This window comes from Mustela erminea, chromosome 9, assembly GCF_009829155.1.
Source record: "Mustela erminea isolate mMusErm1 chromosome 9, mMusErm1.Pri, whole genome shotgun sequence".
Lineage (NCBI taxonomy): Eukaryota > Metazoa > Chordata > Mammalia > Carnivora > Mustelidae > Mustela > Mustela erminea.
In genome coordinates this window covers 32,166,427-32,185,164 of record NC_045622.1, presented here as the reverse complement: position 1 = coordinate 32,185,164, position 18,738 = coordinate 32,166,427, and the positions used below count along the sequence as shown (strand labels likewise).

Sequence of the window (18,738 nt, the reverse complement as noted above, 5' to 3'; positions counted from 1 at the left end):
GATTCTCACCTCCTGATGTTGATAGTGTTATCATTTCTCTTTAACTGTGGGCCAAAGCCAGTAATCTGCTTCTGGAGAATAGATTATGGCAAAAATAATGCCAATATTAGATCATGAAAAACTCTGTCTTCCATTTAACTTCCATTCCAAAGAATGCATAATCAGGATCTGAATAAACAAAGTTCAATGTACTATACAGATTAGCTGCCTAGAGTAGAATACCAACCTCTTGAGATGATCACAAGATAACACAGAAAATTAAAATAGGTGAATCTGAGGAAGAAAACCTTAAAATTATGATATTGTGAGAAGAATCCTCTGTAGAAAATGTAGAAGTATGGTGAGGACATCAAGAAAATGAACCAAGGTTATATGTTTATTATCTCACAGTTTCTGTGAGACAGAACCCGGATGTGGCTTAAATGGATTCTGTGTCTCTCACAAAGCAGGACTGTAGTCTCATCCCAACATTCAAATGATATAGATCACTTGTTAGCACACTTATATGTTGTTGGTGGGGTTCAGTTCCTGGTAATTGTTAGACTGAGTGCTTTAATAATTCATGGACTGTTGGCCAAAAGCCTTTCTCATTGATACTCTCCATAGAATAGCTCACAACAAGGTAGCCAACTTCCAACAGCAGGAGCAAGCCAGAGCAAGAGAAGGAAAAAAAAAAAGACTTCAAGAAGTGTATAATAGACACTAACACTTGATTCAGGTGAGGAAGTAGAGACAGTTAATGAATAAAAATTTTTGTGCTAAATTCATGAAGCAAAAAAGAGTAATGGAGCAGTACCTGGAAGGGAGAATGCTGTTCACTGGAGTCAAGTGGAGTCCTCAGACCTATTTTGCTTTCAGTTTGATATTATTATTTTAGGTAATGATTATCACCACTTCAAATTTCATGTGCAAATGTTCCACCCAACAAAAGACATTATCTAGTTTTGAAAGAAACTGAGTTGTTAATAATCAAAGGAGTCATTTGAATATGTAATTTAATTGATTAAAAAAATTTTAATGATTTTAATGATATTATAGGATAATTAAAAGCCCTTATGGGTCAGTCCCTCAAACACCTACAGAATATTCAGTTTTTTGAAATGTGATATGGACAAGGATTATTAACTACTGTTAACATAACATCCATTTTCCCTTTATAAATGAACAGCCAATAATATAGTCCTTGACTTCATTTCTCTGTGTTGTTGTTGTGGTTTAGAAGGAGTAACATAAGTGTAGAGAGCATTTCATTCTTTTATTTGTGATTAGATGGTTAGTTTAAAATATTTTATCTTTCTTAAACAGAGGAGCAATCTGGATTAGAAGTAATGCTGACAAGAAACTTTTGATTTACTAGGGAAGTCCACTCCTGAGATTCAGATTCTACAAATGCTACATCGGGTGGAAAAATGGTGATTCTTACAAACAACTGAAATGAATTATTTTCTACTAAGATTGAGCTATGTTTACATTTCTTCAATGATATAAACAACCTGTAATTTACATAACACTCTGAGTCTACCCACCCTTTAGAGTTTCTACCACTAGCTTCTGACATGTGAAGATTTCCTGCAATTTGCCAACTTTGTTGCCTCATATCTTCAGTACCTTGGGCTGAATTTCATTGTTGACATGGCTTATTAACAGATTTGACTTGGCACATGGGCAATGGCATCATAACTCAAAGTAATCTCTGTGTTGACAATTTTCTGTTGTTTCTTCAAAACAGCCTTTGCTGATAAATTATTTTGGAGGATCAGATACAAAATTTAAATGATCTTTTATAAGAATAAGAATTCCCTCTGGAAGGGGAGAAGGTATTTCAGTTGGATGGCATACTCCTGTATAAAATCAGATCTCTACAGTTTCTCAGTTTAAAAAATAGACAAATATATCCTAATAAAACCTTAGAATTTTAAGACGATTCATTGAAACTTTATGATCTTATTCTTTATTATATTGTTAATTTTTAGAGTTGTTTTTATTGTTTTACATTATTATGCTATTCTCTCCAATTTATATGTCATTTGAGCAAAAACCACCTTATATACTCTTCTTTATCCACTCTCACCAGTAAGAACAGTGCCAGCTTACTAGGAATTTCACAAATACTGTTGAATAAAGAGGCAGATGAGGAAATTAAAAATGAATTTATATATCATGATAGACTATTTGCTTGAATTTTGTTTATTTAAATTTTGTATTCTGGATTACAAATGAGAAGGTAGAAAAAGCAATGTCCTCCCTCTGTTGATATGGTGGCCTAGTAGTTTGGCATCTTCTGAAGTTTATATTGGGCTGGTACATTTTGACCATTCTTGTAAGTGATAACGTATCTGAATCATCTGATCTTTCTTTTATAGATACATTAGAAAATGACAAAGAAAGTCTATTAGACTCTCAATTTATATTATGTACACAGCATAATGCCACTTATCCATGAAACATTCATCATAGTGCTTTTTAATAAATAAAGCACTCCAGTTCTTAGGAAACTTGGAAAGTTTGTAATGAAAGTTTACACTTGTTTAGCTTTTATAAAAAAACAATTTTAAGTTGAAAAGAAATTTAAGATTAAAGGAAGGTTTGGATATTTTCTTTAAGAATTCATTTCCGATGCTCTCGTGGTGTGGAAAGTTTTTCTCACATTGTAACTGTGAATTTCATCATAAAATGTAATTTCTGGTAAAACAATTCAAAACTTCTGGAAATCATCATATGAAATATTAGTGATGATTTAAAGTGCATTTTTTTGTAATTGCGCTTGACACGATAGGCTGATATTTCTTCTAGATTATATTACTGATACACTTAGTTAATATTACATGAATAAACTAGACAAGGCCATAAATTAGAGTTAACTAGCATGTAGAGGGGTTTGGGGTCTGGCATTGGACCTTATCATTGGGAAAAAGAAGCAATTGTTTAAAAGAGGATTTCAATATAAAGGGCAAGTTTAGAATCTAGAGAGACATAATGTCTCCATACTTTTGTATCAGCAGAACATAGGTATTCTTAATGGAGCCTTCATATTCTAATTTTAATGGAAATTTCTGTAAACTAAGGAAGTTATTATTGATGTGCTAATCAATTCAAGCATAGGAAAATCTTGACCAAAGTATATATATTCTAGAGCAGAATTCAGTAAAAAGCTGTCTTCACCTAGGAAACAAACTTACCTTTTATTTCAATTTGAACTTTATTTTAAGATAATTCCAGCAATAAAACAGCAGTTTGTAAAGACTTCATGCATTACTGGAAGTGATCAAGCTAAGACAGATAAATATCCCAGAGATTTTTAGAAAGAATGCTTGAAATGAATGGAAATTTATTCTGATTCTAGAAGTATATGGCTCAAGGATATCATTCCAATGAAATTTAAACTTTTTTAAAAAAATTTTCCAACAATCATTATTTGTAAATGATAATTTTATCCTATGTTTTTCCTGGGAAGTTCACAGTTTTCAAAGTTATTTTTTTTCTTAAATACATTTTCTCATAAGTAATAGAGGAGAAAAAAATAGCATACTAATTATCTACTCCTGTGTAAAATGTATCTTAAAACTTACAACTTAAAACATCTTTTCTTTTTTAGAAACTGTTGGTCTGGAATCTGGGAGTGGCTTAGCACGGTAGTTCTGGCATAAGGTCTCTTATGAGATTTCAATCAAGCTGTCATTGTAGCTGCATTCTTATTTGAAATCTTGACTGAGAGAATAATCCCTTAAAAATTCACTCATACAATTGTTAGTAGGCCTCAGTTTCATGCTGGCAGTAGGTCAAACAAGAGATTTCAGTTCCTCAAATGTGGGCCCCACCTTAAACTGAAAAAGTATCTTCAGGGGCGACTATATTCCCCCTAAGGGAATGACTAACAATAACAGTGCTAAGAATAGTTTAAAGAACAAATATGTGAAATCAAACTAAATCTGATGACAGAATGTGTTAAGAAGTAACTTTTCAAGCTCAGGAAACAGTGAGGGAAAAATAAAACCATTAAAGAATTGAAAACTTCATTAGTGGTAATACAAAGGCAATTGAAAAGATAAGAATGTAGCTATCATATTTGAAAAAGTCAAACAAATTAGAAAAAGATTAAAGATATAAAAGTTGTTATAGAGATGATAGAGAAGACTTTAAAAAAAAAAAATTGAAGATATGCCTAATGGGTATGAGGAGAACTGAACAAATAAAGAAATTTTCCTGAAAAAGAAATTGCTGGGATGTCTGCATGGCTCAGTTAAGCATCTAACTCTTGATTTTAGCTCAGACTATGATCTCATGCTGAGATCTAACCCTGTGACAGGCTACACACTCAGCAGGGAGTCTGCTTGAGATTCTCTCTCTCCCCTTCCTCTGCCTTTCTCCATGCTCTTTTTCTAAAATAAATACATAAAACTTAACAAACAAACAAACAAAAAAGTCTTGAACCTATAGTTATATAAAACGCTAAACACCAAGACAAATCCAGAAAGGGGAAAGAAACAGACATCCAGATATAACTAACTAGTCACTTAGGAGTGAAGGAATGCAGGCTGACTCAGACTTACCCATGGTAATGTTAATGCAATCAGAGAGTGGAAAACATCTACAGGCTTTAATGAAATTAATACTGAACCCCTAATTTGATACCCAGTCACGTTGTCTTTCAGTTGTAAAGAACAAACAGATATTCTGAACCAAGAAGCAAAACAGAAAATTTAGGGAGTAAACATAGGGGAAGTGAGAGAAAGTGTATTAATTTCATCATTCTTTGTAGGATAAAATCAACAGATCACTTTTAAATTGAAACAATTCTCTTCTGAGGAAGGACATTCTGGAGGTGTGAATCTGATATTTCACAGACAATAGCCACTCACATTATATAGTCTGTTCATAAAAAAAAAGGCTGATTTTTAAGAAAAAAATCACTCAAAAATATTACTCCTATAATAAATTAACATTGTGTGTGATGGGATCTGCCTGTTACAGAAATATCTCAAAGATTTCTACCTTGTTAAAAAAAATATTTTTATTTACTTGTTATCCAGATCTTTGTGATGATTATCATATATGTTTTGAAGTCCATCTCCACAAGTTACAGATTCCATTAAGTTAAAAATTGCAAAATAGAAGGACATTGCTTAAAGTAATTCATTGTCTTCATCAATAGATGTAGTGTACTACTGCAGGAGAGTGAATCAAACTGTCTGAGTTTACCTATAATAATACATTCTTGGTATGGAATCTTAAAAATGAATCTCTTTAGAGCTAGAATCATCATTGATTACCCTTTGGTGAGGACTGGGAAGTTCTACACATGCTCTTCAACCCCTACAGTGAGCTTTATTTCTAAAAGAAAAAGGAGAGAGAGAGAGAGAGAGAGAGAGGACGATTGCTTGCTAAAATGCTTTTAAAAGTAATAATTGAACAAAGAGATACTGAAAAGAGGATGAGTAGTCACAACAGAATACATGTTGTTTAGGTCAGTCTCTTATTTTTTCAGTGTGTAATCTTACCTCTTAGCATTTCTCTAGCCTGGCAACCTTTATTTCTCTTGTCCTTTCTGATAATTTTCAGAACAAAAGATTTAGAAGCATAGACCTTTAGTTAAAATCAACTGTTTATTACATTGCTAATTTTGGAGAAGTCTCCTCTCAGAACCTCAGAGTTTTCATCTCTTTTAGAAATAATTGTAATGTTAAGCTCAAAGAATTAAATAACAGTATATATTAAAATGTTTTATAAATGTTATGACAAAATTATAATAGTAATAGTAGTGGCAGGGATAATCAGGTTCTAGATTACAACAGCCCTGGATTTGTATCCCAGGTTTGCCATGTATTTGCTATATACATTTTTTTCATTAATTTCAGCCTCAGTTTTGTCATCTATACAACTGGGGATTAGTTCTAGTCACATGGATGTTGTGAGTGTTAAATGATACATTGCATATAAATAATTCAGTATAATGTCTACTATGTAGTAATTATACCACAAGAAATGTTAGTTGTTGCTGTTATTGTAATTACTAATTATAATTTATAGAGCACGTGTGTATACTACATATACCAAGTATACATGTTGATGTCAACCAATCCTCATAATAATATCTTCAGGAGACATGATCATCCATAGTTAATAAATGGAGTACAAAGGATAAAAGTAAAAACGAATAAGGAGGTTAGAAAATGATGGTACTAGAATTTGAACCCAAGTGTGTCAGACTCATAAAGTTCAAGAGTTTTGAAATATATAAAAATATAAAATATATTTATTAAATGTTGATTTTATGCATTATAGGAATTTATAATATTGATTTAATGATCATATTTATAGTGTAAAGACTAGAAGAGATATATTTTCATGACTCCATCATGCAGTTTAACTATAACTGAGAGTTTAAGGAGGTTTCATGTGCTTTTCCAAATTTTTTATAAATGCACTATGATGCAACAGCAAGTAGAATATTTTGACAATAATTTTCTCTAGTTCTTTTTATTATATTACTTGTTTACATTTTTGAGTAAAAGTTTTAAGTGATAGCAATGTGATTTGGTACACAGAAACACATTTCAGTTACTTTCATGTAATATTTTATTATTTGTAGCTTAAAAAAAAGGACTTCAGCTAGATTATCTAGGACTCAAACAAAATACTTTACAATGCCTGCTTTTTAAATGGTCAGTTTTATTGGGTGAATATTTAGAGTGCCATGAACACTTTTATTTTTCTTTGCCCAAAAAAGAATGAATACATATTTTTAAAAAATGTATAAATGTACTCTAAACCCATTATTCTAAATAGGGAGGTTTTTATTTTTTTAAGTAATAATTTTTTAAAGCTTGAGTTTCCTGGGACATTCATTCTTGTATTTCTTTCCTGATATTTTCTTGTGGTTATCTACAAAGAATGTGAATCTCCAACTGTTTAGTAGAAGTATTAGAAATATGTCTTTCCTAAAATTTTGCCTCTTCAATTTTCTAAGGCAGTGGTTTTAAATGAGGACAATGTTGACCCAGGGGACATTTAAGAATCTCTGGAGACATTTTTGATTATATACTTTGGGAAGGTGTGCTGATGGCATCTAGTAGGTAGGGGCTTGAGGATCTTGATCTAAGATTACTATATAATAAAATTCATGATCGATAAAAATAAAGAAAAAAATTTACTTTCTTCTAAATTCACAATTCAAGATGTAAAAGATCCTAGATCCACATATAACTATGTGAATTCTTGCACTACTACAAGCTAATAACACTAATACTTCCCCCGACACATTTACTTATCATTTCTCCATCAGAATTATCCTAAAACTCTGGCAGAATTATGTTAAAACTTTTGAAACCCAAGCTATCATCTGAAGCTCAATATTATTTCTGCTTCTCTATAAAATTTTCATTAGTTTTAAATTACCTTTATCATAGGATTTCTCTGAATATTAACTAATTAAATGAGATAAAATTAGTATCTGGCATATAGTAGTTACCTAATAATTTTACGTGTTCTTCCCTCTTGTCTCTTTCTCTTCTGATCTCCTTATTTACATTGTTTACCTGCTAATGAAGACTTAACTGTGTACAGTTTTTATATTCTTATTCATTTATTTGACTTTTTTTTTAAGATTTTATTTATTTATTTGACAGACAGAGATCACAAGTAGGCAGAGAGGCAGGCAGAGAGAGAGAGGAGAAAGCAGGCTCCCTGCTGAGCAGAGAGCCTGATGCGGGGCTCGATCCCAGGACCCTGGAATCATGACCTGAGCCGAAGGCAGAGGTTTTAACCCACTGAGCCACCCAGGGGCCCCGATTTATTTGACTTTTTTTGAAGACATCTCATTTATTCTATGAGAATATATTTATTTGCATTACATAATTTATCCTTTACAATCTAGCATTTTTTTAAAGATTTTATTTATTCATTCGAGACACAGAGGTACAAAAAGAAAGCCAGCATGAGCAGGGGGAGAGGCAGAGGGACAGGAAAAAGTAGACTCTCCACTGAGCTGGGACCCCCAATGCCAGACCGATACCAGGGCACTGAAATCATGACCTGAGCTGAAGGCAGACTCCTAACCATCTGAGCCACCCAGACACACTTATACTCTAGCATGTGACAGAAATCACAAGAAGGCAGACAGGCAGGTGGGGGGGGAGCAGGCTCCCCCACCGAGCAGAGTGCCCAATGCAGGGCTGTATCCCAGGACCCTGAAATCATGACCCAAGCCAAAGGCAAAGGCCTAACCCACTGAGCCACCCAGCTGTCCCAACTTTTAGGTTTTTTTTAAATGTTCTTATTTAGCATTATCTTCTTTAGCTCTGCTTTAGATGAATACAAGATATGTATTTGAAAATGTACACCACCAATATTTGAGATATTTTTTAAATTGTATATATCATATTTTTAAAAGAAATCTTAGTCAATTAAAGAAATTCTAGGTAGGTCTCTAATTTACTAAAATAATGTAATTTGCTAGTTGTGACTTTCTTGTGTTAGTATGTTTGTTGAGTACAAGGAAAAAGGAAAAATTTTAAATATTAAAATAATAGAGAAAAAGTCTCGATATTTTTAGAAATTTTAAAGTGTGTCATTTTTTGTCCTTACAGAAAGTGTGGACTATGGGCCAGTGTTTGTACAAGAACCAGAAGATATAATTTTCCCAACTGATTCCGATGAAAAGAAAGTAGCATTGAACTGTGAAGCTCGTGGCAACCCAGTTCCCAATTACAGGTAAAAGTTCCCTATTAATCATTTTTCTCAAGTATTAAAAATTCCCTTCAATGAGATTCTGACATTCCCAGGGAGTATTGTAATATCTCAAGTACTTTTTACATATTTGTCTTCTGATTTTTCCTAAGATGGCTTCGAAATGGAACAGAAATAGATTTGGAAAGTGATTATCGCTACAGTTTGATCGACGGGACTTTCATTATCAGTAATCCAAGTGAAGCAAAGGATTCTGGTCATTATCAGTGTTTAGCAGCCAACACTTTAGGAAGTATTCTTAGTAGAGAAGCCATACTTCAATTTGCCTGTGAGTAAAGTATATGTTTTCTTCATGTATCTATATATAGTGTGTATACATGTAATTTAACAGTTTGGTTAGGAAAAAGCTTAATGAAGACCTCAAATTTTCAAATAGTGGTAAAATCTCGGTAATTATTAGAACTATGTAAACAATGTGTTTCTTTCTAAGATATTCGAAACTCCCTGAAATGTTTGCCTTCTTCAAATAAACCCAACACACTACTCTGGGAGGTTAAAAATACTACTCATAACTTTTTTTTCCTCCACCTTTTAAAACATCTACTTATCTGCTTTTATTTTTCTACTGTTTATTATAGTCACTATTTGCTATAGTTTCCTTTAGACATAAGATCACATATTATAAAAATTCTGCTTAGGAAACTAAAGAAATGCCTCAGAAATGCTTATGTTTCAGATTCCAACTACAATTTCTCACACAGATACACCAGTTTTTAATTAAAAAAAGATACATACATATAATTAAACATATATACTAGAATATATACATTTCCTAAAATAGACCATTTATCTAATTAACTATGTGTATGGAGTTCTTAAAACTTGTGAAATTATGTAACTTATGATAAAGACTTACACCAAATTGAGGATAGGCTAATGAGTAAAAGCAAAACAATACAAAAAACAAAAAACAAAACAAACAATATCATTTCTTAGTAAACAATCCTACTTGAATACAAATTCTTGAGGATTACAATATTTAAAAAAATAGGAGGGTAGATTTCTTCATGTTAATAATTTATATGTAACTTATATCGGCTATATAATTTATCACAAAATTATTTTTAATTTAAAATTACACCCTGAAGAATGGAATAATTGATTTTTCTCTATATAATCTCCATCACATATTATTTCTAATTAACCCAGAATCCAGACATCCTATTATAGGAGTGTGAAGGAGAAAGGAAAAAACAAAGGAATAATAATGGATTTAGGGCTAGGTCCCAGAAAAATCTAAATATTATCTTTTAAAATAAATTTTGTTAAGTATTTAGGACAGAACTTTACATACACCAAATATACCAAGATAGTAGCCTGAATATACTCCTTTTGTTTTAGAAAATATGTGGTGTAACACAAAATCTAATACTTTTCATTATGCACATTGAAAGAGTAACCTAATAAACAAATAACCCCTTAATTGCTCTCTGTAAATAAAGTAGTACTTTCAAAACAGATACAGAAAATCCGGAGAACATGATGTATGAATACTAAGTGGTTTATATCTTTCTCTTTGGTCTATACTGATACAAGTATACCAATTCATAATAGCTTATATATCAACTGTTCTCTCCAAAACCACCAGTGGAGGCAAAATATGCAAAATTTTCTGTCCAATGTGTCTGTATGACTGTACTACCCTATAATTTCTGCAATGACTATTCATAACTATCTGATACTCACCCCCACCTGCAGTGAGCACATTGGTACCAGCATTTGCAGTTCAATAACTAGGCAAGGAAAACCCTATCTATCTTACTTATTGTGTATCAAGTTGTCCTGAGCTTAGTCTAGAGCAATATTTACTTTATTTTTGACTTAACACAGGGTTAATATACATATGTATTCCTTGGTAGCATCTTATGACCCTGCCTTTCCCCATTCCCACCCCACCTGACTCAGCTGTGTTCTAAAGGCCATTTTATATACCTATGAGCCCATAATGTGCTTGGTTGAAGCAGTCACTTACATAGGGAAAGGCACTTCTGCCTAAAATTACTTTTTCACCTAGAAGACATTATGTCCATTAGATTAAAAAAATAAAAAATGAAAAGTCCTTTAGGTTTAGCTCTATCTTCTTTCCAGAAGATCTCTGGGGGGAATGCAAATATAGGTGGTGGAGAGGAGAACAAAGACTCCACCAACTTTCTTTCTAGTGTACTCGGATATGAGCATGGGTGCTATGGGTTCCAGGAGCCAAGGTACATGTGTGATTGGAGGAAAATTGAGGTAGGAACTTAGAAAGAAAAAAAGGAGCTTCTGAAAGGAAGTGAGAGGATACAAAGGTAAAAGTAAGATTAAAAACTTGGTGGGTTTGGTGCATAAACAATGAATTCTGGAGCACTGAAAAAAATTAAATTATAAACAAAAACAAAACTTGGTGTCACCTTTCCTTTATACCGTGATTTTCTATGTCTAGCCTCATTAGCTAGATACATAATGTACTCAGTACTTATTGTTGATAGAACATTTAATGTTTAAAGGGTTTTTGCAGCTAGAAGAATGTTCATCACTCTTTACACATTTTAAAGCTGATTATCATTAATCTTTTACAACTACAGTCACTATTTATGTAAAATTTAAATATACAACTAGTCTTTTAAAACTAACTTTTTCAGCCATGGGAAACTAATATATTTAGTAAATTTAGATAATTATCAAAACCTATTTTAATCAAATTAACTATTCAAATCTAATACATGGGTCTGTTAAAGATTTTAAATGTCGTAAAATTAAGCAAAAGTTACAAATTATGAAATTGATTATGAGACCTGTTTAACAGATGTGATCTCTTTTATAATTTGAAGATTATTTTTGTTATATCAATAACACTTTAAGTCTGTAGTTTTCACATGGGCTTTACCTTTTGGAATATGACATATTTGTTTAAAATGATGTGATTCTAAGACTTATTGGACAGTGTTAACTAAGTGCCAGGTAAGTCTCTCCTAATTACATTCATGGAAAAATGTACTAATCTATATATTTAATAGATACATATTTAATTGAAGACTCAAGATATCCATATATTAACAATCCTATTACCAATAAAGAAAATTAAACTTAAACATATCCTATTAGAGTCACTTTACTTTTTGCTTGGAGATTATATACGTATATTATATACATGTGCATTGTATTAAACTTTCTGATTCTGAATATTATTAGAATCAAATGAGATTTTGCAGGTATATATATATATATATATATATATACACACAAACTGTCACAGTTTGTCACAGGACTCACTTAATGCTAACTTCTTCCCTCCTATTAACCAGAAATATATAAATATATTTTTAAAGATGTATTCATTTATTTTAGAGAGAGAGCATGAGAAGGATGGGGAGCAAAGAGAGAGAGAGAATCCTCAGGCAGATTCTCTGCTGAGCACAGAGCCTGATGACAGGGCTTGACCCTGGGACATCAAGATCATGACATAAGCCAAAATCAAGAGATGAATGCTCAACTGAATAAACAACCCAAGCATACTCTAACCAGAAATATATCTTAAAATATTCTAACTTTCCACTAATAATATTTTGGTCCTGTACCCACATCCCATAAGTCAATCATAAGTTCAGCTACTTTTCATTGACTACAATGCATAATGTTATGGGAGACTAAAATGTAGATGCTGGAAGTGCATGTAAGACTGTCCCAAATAAGTTACAATAAGTGGGCAGAAGACATTATTACTGAACCAATGTAGTAAAACAGATTTTTTAAAAGAACATCCTTTATTTAGGGCCTCAAGTAGCTTATATTCCTTGAACATTTTATGTGGCAGACAGTGCTCCAAGTGTTTTAAAATACATTAACTCATTTCATCCTCATAACCAACATATGAGTTGTTATGTTATAAAACACAAATCCAGGGGCTGAGTGGCTCAGTCAGTTAAGGGTCTGCCCTCAATTCAGGTCATGATACCAGGGTCCTGGGATCAAGCCCTATGTCAGGCTGCATGCTCAGTGGAGAGTCTGCTTCTCCCTCTTTCTCTGCCCCTCCCCTCTCTCCTGCTCTCTCTCTCTTTCTCTCTCTCTCAAATAAATAAATTAAAATAAACAAACAAACAAAAGCACATAAATCCAGGGGAAGCTGGGTGGCTCAATTGGTTAAGCATCTGACTCTTGGTTTCAGCTCAGGTCATGATCTCAGGATCAAGGGATCAAACCCCACAACAGGCTCCCAGCACAGTGGGGAGTCTGCTTGTCTCCCTCTTCTGCCCCTCCCACTGCTTGCACTCTCTCTCATTCTTAAATAAATATATCTTTAAAAGTAAATAAGTAAAATTTAAATCCATTTTGTAGATGGTAACTCTTATTTAACTCTAATAGTACTCAATCTTTCTCTATTCTAATATGTGTCGTATTCACTTTGATATACTCTATTTGATTTTCAACTTCTCTCCCAAACTCTTACTACATTGTAATTTCTCAAAAGTCTATATATTTTATTAGTCATCAACCTCCGTTTTATAATCACTTTATTAACACTATATGGCACAGGAAAAATAAATATTAGCAACAAAAATAAGCATGTAATCACTCTGCATTTCTTCTTACTGCTCAAATTTAATTAATGAAACACTTACTTAATTTTTCTTATGGAAGTTTAAGAATTACCAGTTCTCTTTTTAGATCTGAAATTTTAGGATGTATATTAATTTTTGGAAGAAATTATTTTCTTATTTTCATATTTTCTCCTTTAATAAACTTTGTTTCTCATAAGTATCTTTACTTATAGGATAATGTATAGTTAGAAACTGGAAAGCTAAATTTTCTAAACGAACTTGAAACATGACAAAGATAACTATATAACTATTATCAGTAGCTGACAATGTCATCATAGATCCTGGCTTTTGAAGGGAATGGTGATAAGGATTCGGGAATTGGCACCTTTACCTGGTGATAGCAATGTGTGGAAAAATTAAATGTAAAATAAACTTGTTTTCTTTTAAAGTTTTGTTCCTCTTCACTTGTCACCTAATATGTTAAAAAATATGAAATAACAAATGTATATTTATATAATGATTGTTTTATTTTACTAATATACTTTATCTCAATATCATTCCAAAGGGTGTTTATTTGACTTGCTATATTTATTGCTAAATTATGTACCATGAAAAGTAAATATGCAAATAAATAAATACAGCACCAGGTAAAAAGACATTTCATAATAAGAGGTCAGGATAGTGTAGGCCATAATGTCTCATAATTATTGTGGCCAAGACATAAGTATTTCCTTGAGACTCCCAGCAGTCAGAGCAAATGGGAAAACACAGACATTTAAAGGACTCTAATTTCCCCTGAGTTCCTTAAAAGAAGAAACTCTTTTCTTGACATTTAATTCTCATTGAAATTTCTAGTTTGAGGCTTTATATGGAGATCTTAACAATATTCCTACATCAGTTCAATAGCAAGTTTAATTAGCTTGACATAAAACCAAACCCAATTTTTTAAGTGTAACTAGAATTTAATCATGAAGCTATTCACTTCATTCATTTATATATATTTTTTAAAATTTTGATTTGAGCAACTAATGGATTTGAGAAGCTGCTGCAGTCATGCTCATTTTCCCCTTTTAACCTATTCCTTACATGTCTTAATGTCTACCATGAGGATCTTTTAAGTTCTCCCTAAATGAATATTTGTAAATGTGCTTCAGCATAGTTAATGTTAATAATGTATTTTAGCATTAATAAATATATACCTCATAAGGGTATAGTAAAAATTAATGTTGTAGAGAAGCCATGTCTGTGAATTGTTTTTTAACTTCAGGAAGCAATAAATAAACACAAAGTTGGATAACTATTGCTAGTACTGATTGTTACTGGTTATCAATAACATTGATAATGATTTTTTTGACAGAGTATACTTTATTCTGTAGCTTATGTTCATCATGAGGATAATTTCCTCACCTAGTGTAGTGATTTCTCTTCAGTGACAAGCAAGAATATACCATATAAAACTTTGTCACTCTATTAGCTTATTACCATGCTGAGAATTTGGAATTGATAATGTGACACTACACACTTCGCAAACATCCTTCGGATATCCAAAGCTCATAGCAATCTCTCCAACATTTGTATTCTTAAAAATAATTCATGCTAGTAAGTCAAACATAAAATGAATCAAGAATAAATAGTAAGTCAGACATAAAATAAATCAAGAATAAAATCTCCTCATGCTGTCTCTTGCTTCAAAATATCTTTATATGCCATCCCTGGTAAATTGATAGTTCATATCTAAATTCGAATATATTGCTTTTCAGGGCATTTAGATGATTTAGATGCAGAATATTCCATTAGTTTTCCTTGAAGCAGTTGATTAAAATAACCTCCTTAACTCTTTGAGAGATTATATGATTTTTATAGACTTTGTATTTAAGCCTTTAATTTAACCTTTCATTTTTATATAAAACTCAAAAATTTCTTCTCTAGCTTTTCCAAAACTTCTTCTTTTAAATTAAAATTGACCTCTGACTTTAAAACTATGTTTAACTAGCATTTGATACCTAATGAAATTATTTGAATAATTGCTAACTCTACAGTATATCCACAGCTTTATTTCATTAGTGTATGAGATTTTGTCCATAATAACTTCATTAAATCATTTGAGTATCAAACTGAATGAATCACATTGTCATGGATAATTTCATTAGTTGCAAAATTATCTAATTTTATTACAAATTAAGTTGATATTACCTTGCAATTTTGCTTTCTATAAACAAAACAACTATGTGTTTCTTTTATAAAATCATTACTCAAAGAATTTGGTTTAAATCTTACGATAAAAAACAAGTCTTCTGATCAAAATGATATAATAATTGTGAGTGTATGACTCCTTGACAAACTACAGTATGAATTCTTTGAGATCACAGAAAAAATTTTAATTAAAAATAGGTAAGTTTATGCTTTAAAGGGAAGTTATAATGAACTAATTGAAGTTGAAATCTGGGGTAGATTGCCTTCAAACTGTTAATTCTATGACATAACACTTTTGTATTTTATTTATTAAAATTCATCCAAACACATATTTTCATTATTAATCAAAATCATGAATAATTCTGTCTATATGTGACAGATGCCCTCCAGCCAAATGGACAATTTGCCTGGTTTAAACTTTGATCTCACTGTTCTTCCTCTTTTTGATAAAAAATGCAGAAAAGCCAGTGTTCACTCATATTATATAAAGCGGCCCACAAAGACCTAGATCAGGAATGCACATATCCTCTGACCCTTGCTGTTCAAGCCTATTTAATTCATTATTCTCTAATCCCTAGAAAAGTGTCTTCCAAGGCACAAAAGTTCAAGAAGGTTTTAAATCTCATTTGATTAAATAGCAATTCCATCTCACGATAATTTATAAAGATATTAATACAAAACAAAAAAATATAAACAAAGGGGCAGATATCAAATATGTTTGATTTCTAAAATTATTTTATTTCATAAAAACTTTTTTAGGGACAAGTTAGCAAAGAACATATATTACCTAGCCTGGAGGCCTTCTTCTTTGATTGCATTTTCATATCAAGTGCTAAACATTTCTACTCTTCATATGGATGGATGGATGAATGGATGGATAGATAGATAAATAGATATAGATGTACAAATGTGTATATGTATATGTGTATAGGTATAGATGTGGATATGTATGAATGTATAAACATAAATTTAACAATAACAAAAATAATAGCAATAGTTAAAAGCAGCAATAGTTACTGAACACTTAAAAGCCAAAAAACTGTTAAGTATATTTAATGCATCTTTACCCTCTTTAGTCTTAAGGGAGTTGCACTATTGATTTAATTTATGAATTAAAAAAAAAACATAGTCAATCTCAAGAATGCCAACTTATTTTCCCAAAATCACATGGCTAGTAAATAATAAAACAACATCTCCAACTCAAATATAACTTCAAACTTTATGTTTACAATCTTCCCTTTTCTATCCCATACCATACTTAATCATGCATTGCATTTTTTGTTGCTTAATATATGTAGTTATTTTATTCATAGAACACATGTGCATATATCCTCTCTCTCTTGGGCATTGTTCCACATGTATATGGAGCCTATAATGAACAATGCATATTCTCATAGACCTTAATAGACCTTAACGCTAAGAAAGTCAGTACAAATCTCTCCATTCCATATATATTTCCTGAGTTGATACTCTCATTATCCTCCCTGAACTACCAGAAAAATTGCCTGCCTATGTATATTTTCTTCACATCACTCTTCATTTTACCCAAACCTCAATAAAATCTCTCTGTACTGTTTTTCCTAAAACGATCTATGTAAAATACAATTCTGACCATGTTGTCCCTGCATAAATCTCTAATGGTTTACCATAATTGCAAAGAAATTTGTAATTCACTCTATATACTTTGAGAGTAGGCAGAGAAAAATCAGAGGGCTCCTTTATGAAAATGTGTCCAATAAAACTTTATGGTAAAAGTCAAGTTAGGAGGTCATTTCAGTAATCTAGGTAAAAAGGACTGGAATTCCTCATACATTGAATATAATAGAATAGATGTCTGTGGGAGAAGCTAAAATAAATGAGAATTTGCAAATGATAGAATGAATGGGGTTAGAAATGTAAAAAAAATATGGAAGAGTTAGAATGATATCAAGATTCTGAACTTTGATTAATTCAGTTGAACAATCCATAATACAGTAACATAATAAAGTAACAAAAAGAAGAGGAGGTAATTTTATTTTGACTTTCAGGGGAAAATACATAATATTTTAAAAGATTGGTTAGTGCGCAGGAAAAGCAGTTCCCAAAGGTGAGAACTGGCCACAAAACACAAGGACAGACTCAATGCAATCATAAGGATGTTTCTTCAAGAGAGTTTGTACTAGAAAGAAAAGAGGGTTAAGGACCTAACCTTCTAGAATATATACATTTCTATGGTAGAAATATGTGAAGGGTAGAAAGAAAGGAGTTAGTGAAGGACAGAATAATGGAATAAGCCAAGAGGTGCAGAAGAAAGCCAATATAAAAGAGTGAAGTACAAATGATACTTAGTTGTGTGTGTGTGTGTGTGTTTAATGATATTAAGTTTTAAGGTGTCAACTGTCACCTTTGTCAAACACTATAAGTAACACTCAAAAAATTTTTGGAATTTGAGACCTTTAAAAACCAATTTCAGAATCCAAGGCTTTTAAGTATAAGATATTATAGTATTTGGGGGTAGATAAAAGAGAGTCTGCATAGAAGATTCTGAAAATACAAAATAGAGTCTAATTAGTGAAATTAATTTCTCCTTTCCAAGTAATTTCTCCTTTCCAAGTAAACTATATTCTACAGATTTAAATCTCCTTCCAGGAAAATAGTCTGCCATAGAAAAGATACTAAGTGCTATAAGATACTATGTTAATTAAAGTAAAATTTAGAGGGGAACCTGAGTGGCTCAGTTGGTTGGGAGACTACCTTTGGCTCAGGTCATGATCCCAAGGTACTGGGATCGAGCCCCATATCGGGCTCCTTGCTCTGCATAGGAGCCTGCTTCTCCCTCTGCCTCTGCCTGTTGCTCTCCCTGCTTCTGCTCTCTCTCTTTCTGTCAAATAATAAAATTTTAAAAATAAAATTAAATAAAATTTAGTTTAGACTCTCACATCTTGACTTAAAAAATTAAGTAAAGAACCTTAAAACCACTTGGGGAGACATACAATTTCCAGAAATATTTTCCTGATCCCCTTCAACCTAAATTTTAATTCCATATCCTCTAGAATCTTGATTTTTTTTCGATAAAATACAATATTATCTTAAGAGAAATAGAACCACTTTACTTTTGCCTTAATTTTGTGACGCCTAGTGGAAGAATCACATGATGATTGGGTTTAACTGATGTTTTTCCCACTCCAGGGAATGAAAAGGAGAGGAACTAAGAGGATAACCCCTAATCAAGACCAACTAGTTAGCTATGTATAGCTCGGAAGGGCCTCAGCACCTGTGAATTCATGGCCCCAGTTTCTATGTG

General features: G+C 31.9%; 1 protein-coding gene across 2 annotated transcripts in view; it reads left to right on the top strand.

Moving 5' to 3' along the window:
- CNTN5 (contactin 5) overlaps positions 1 to 18,738 on the top strand; it is a 1,363,702-nt gene that overhangs the window by 835,731 nt on the left and 509,233 nt on the right. For both annotated transcript variants that reach the window (XM_032358816.1, XM_032358817.1), the window contains 2 exons: positions 8,586 to 8,709; positions 8,838 to 9,013. In XM_032358816.1, coding sequence (XP_032214707.1) covers positions 8,586 to 8,709; positions 8,838 to 9,013 — 300 coding nt within the window. The remainder of the gene's footprint in view (positions 1 to 8,585; positions 8,710 to 8,837; positions 9,014 to 18,738) is intronic.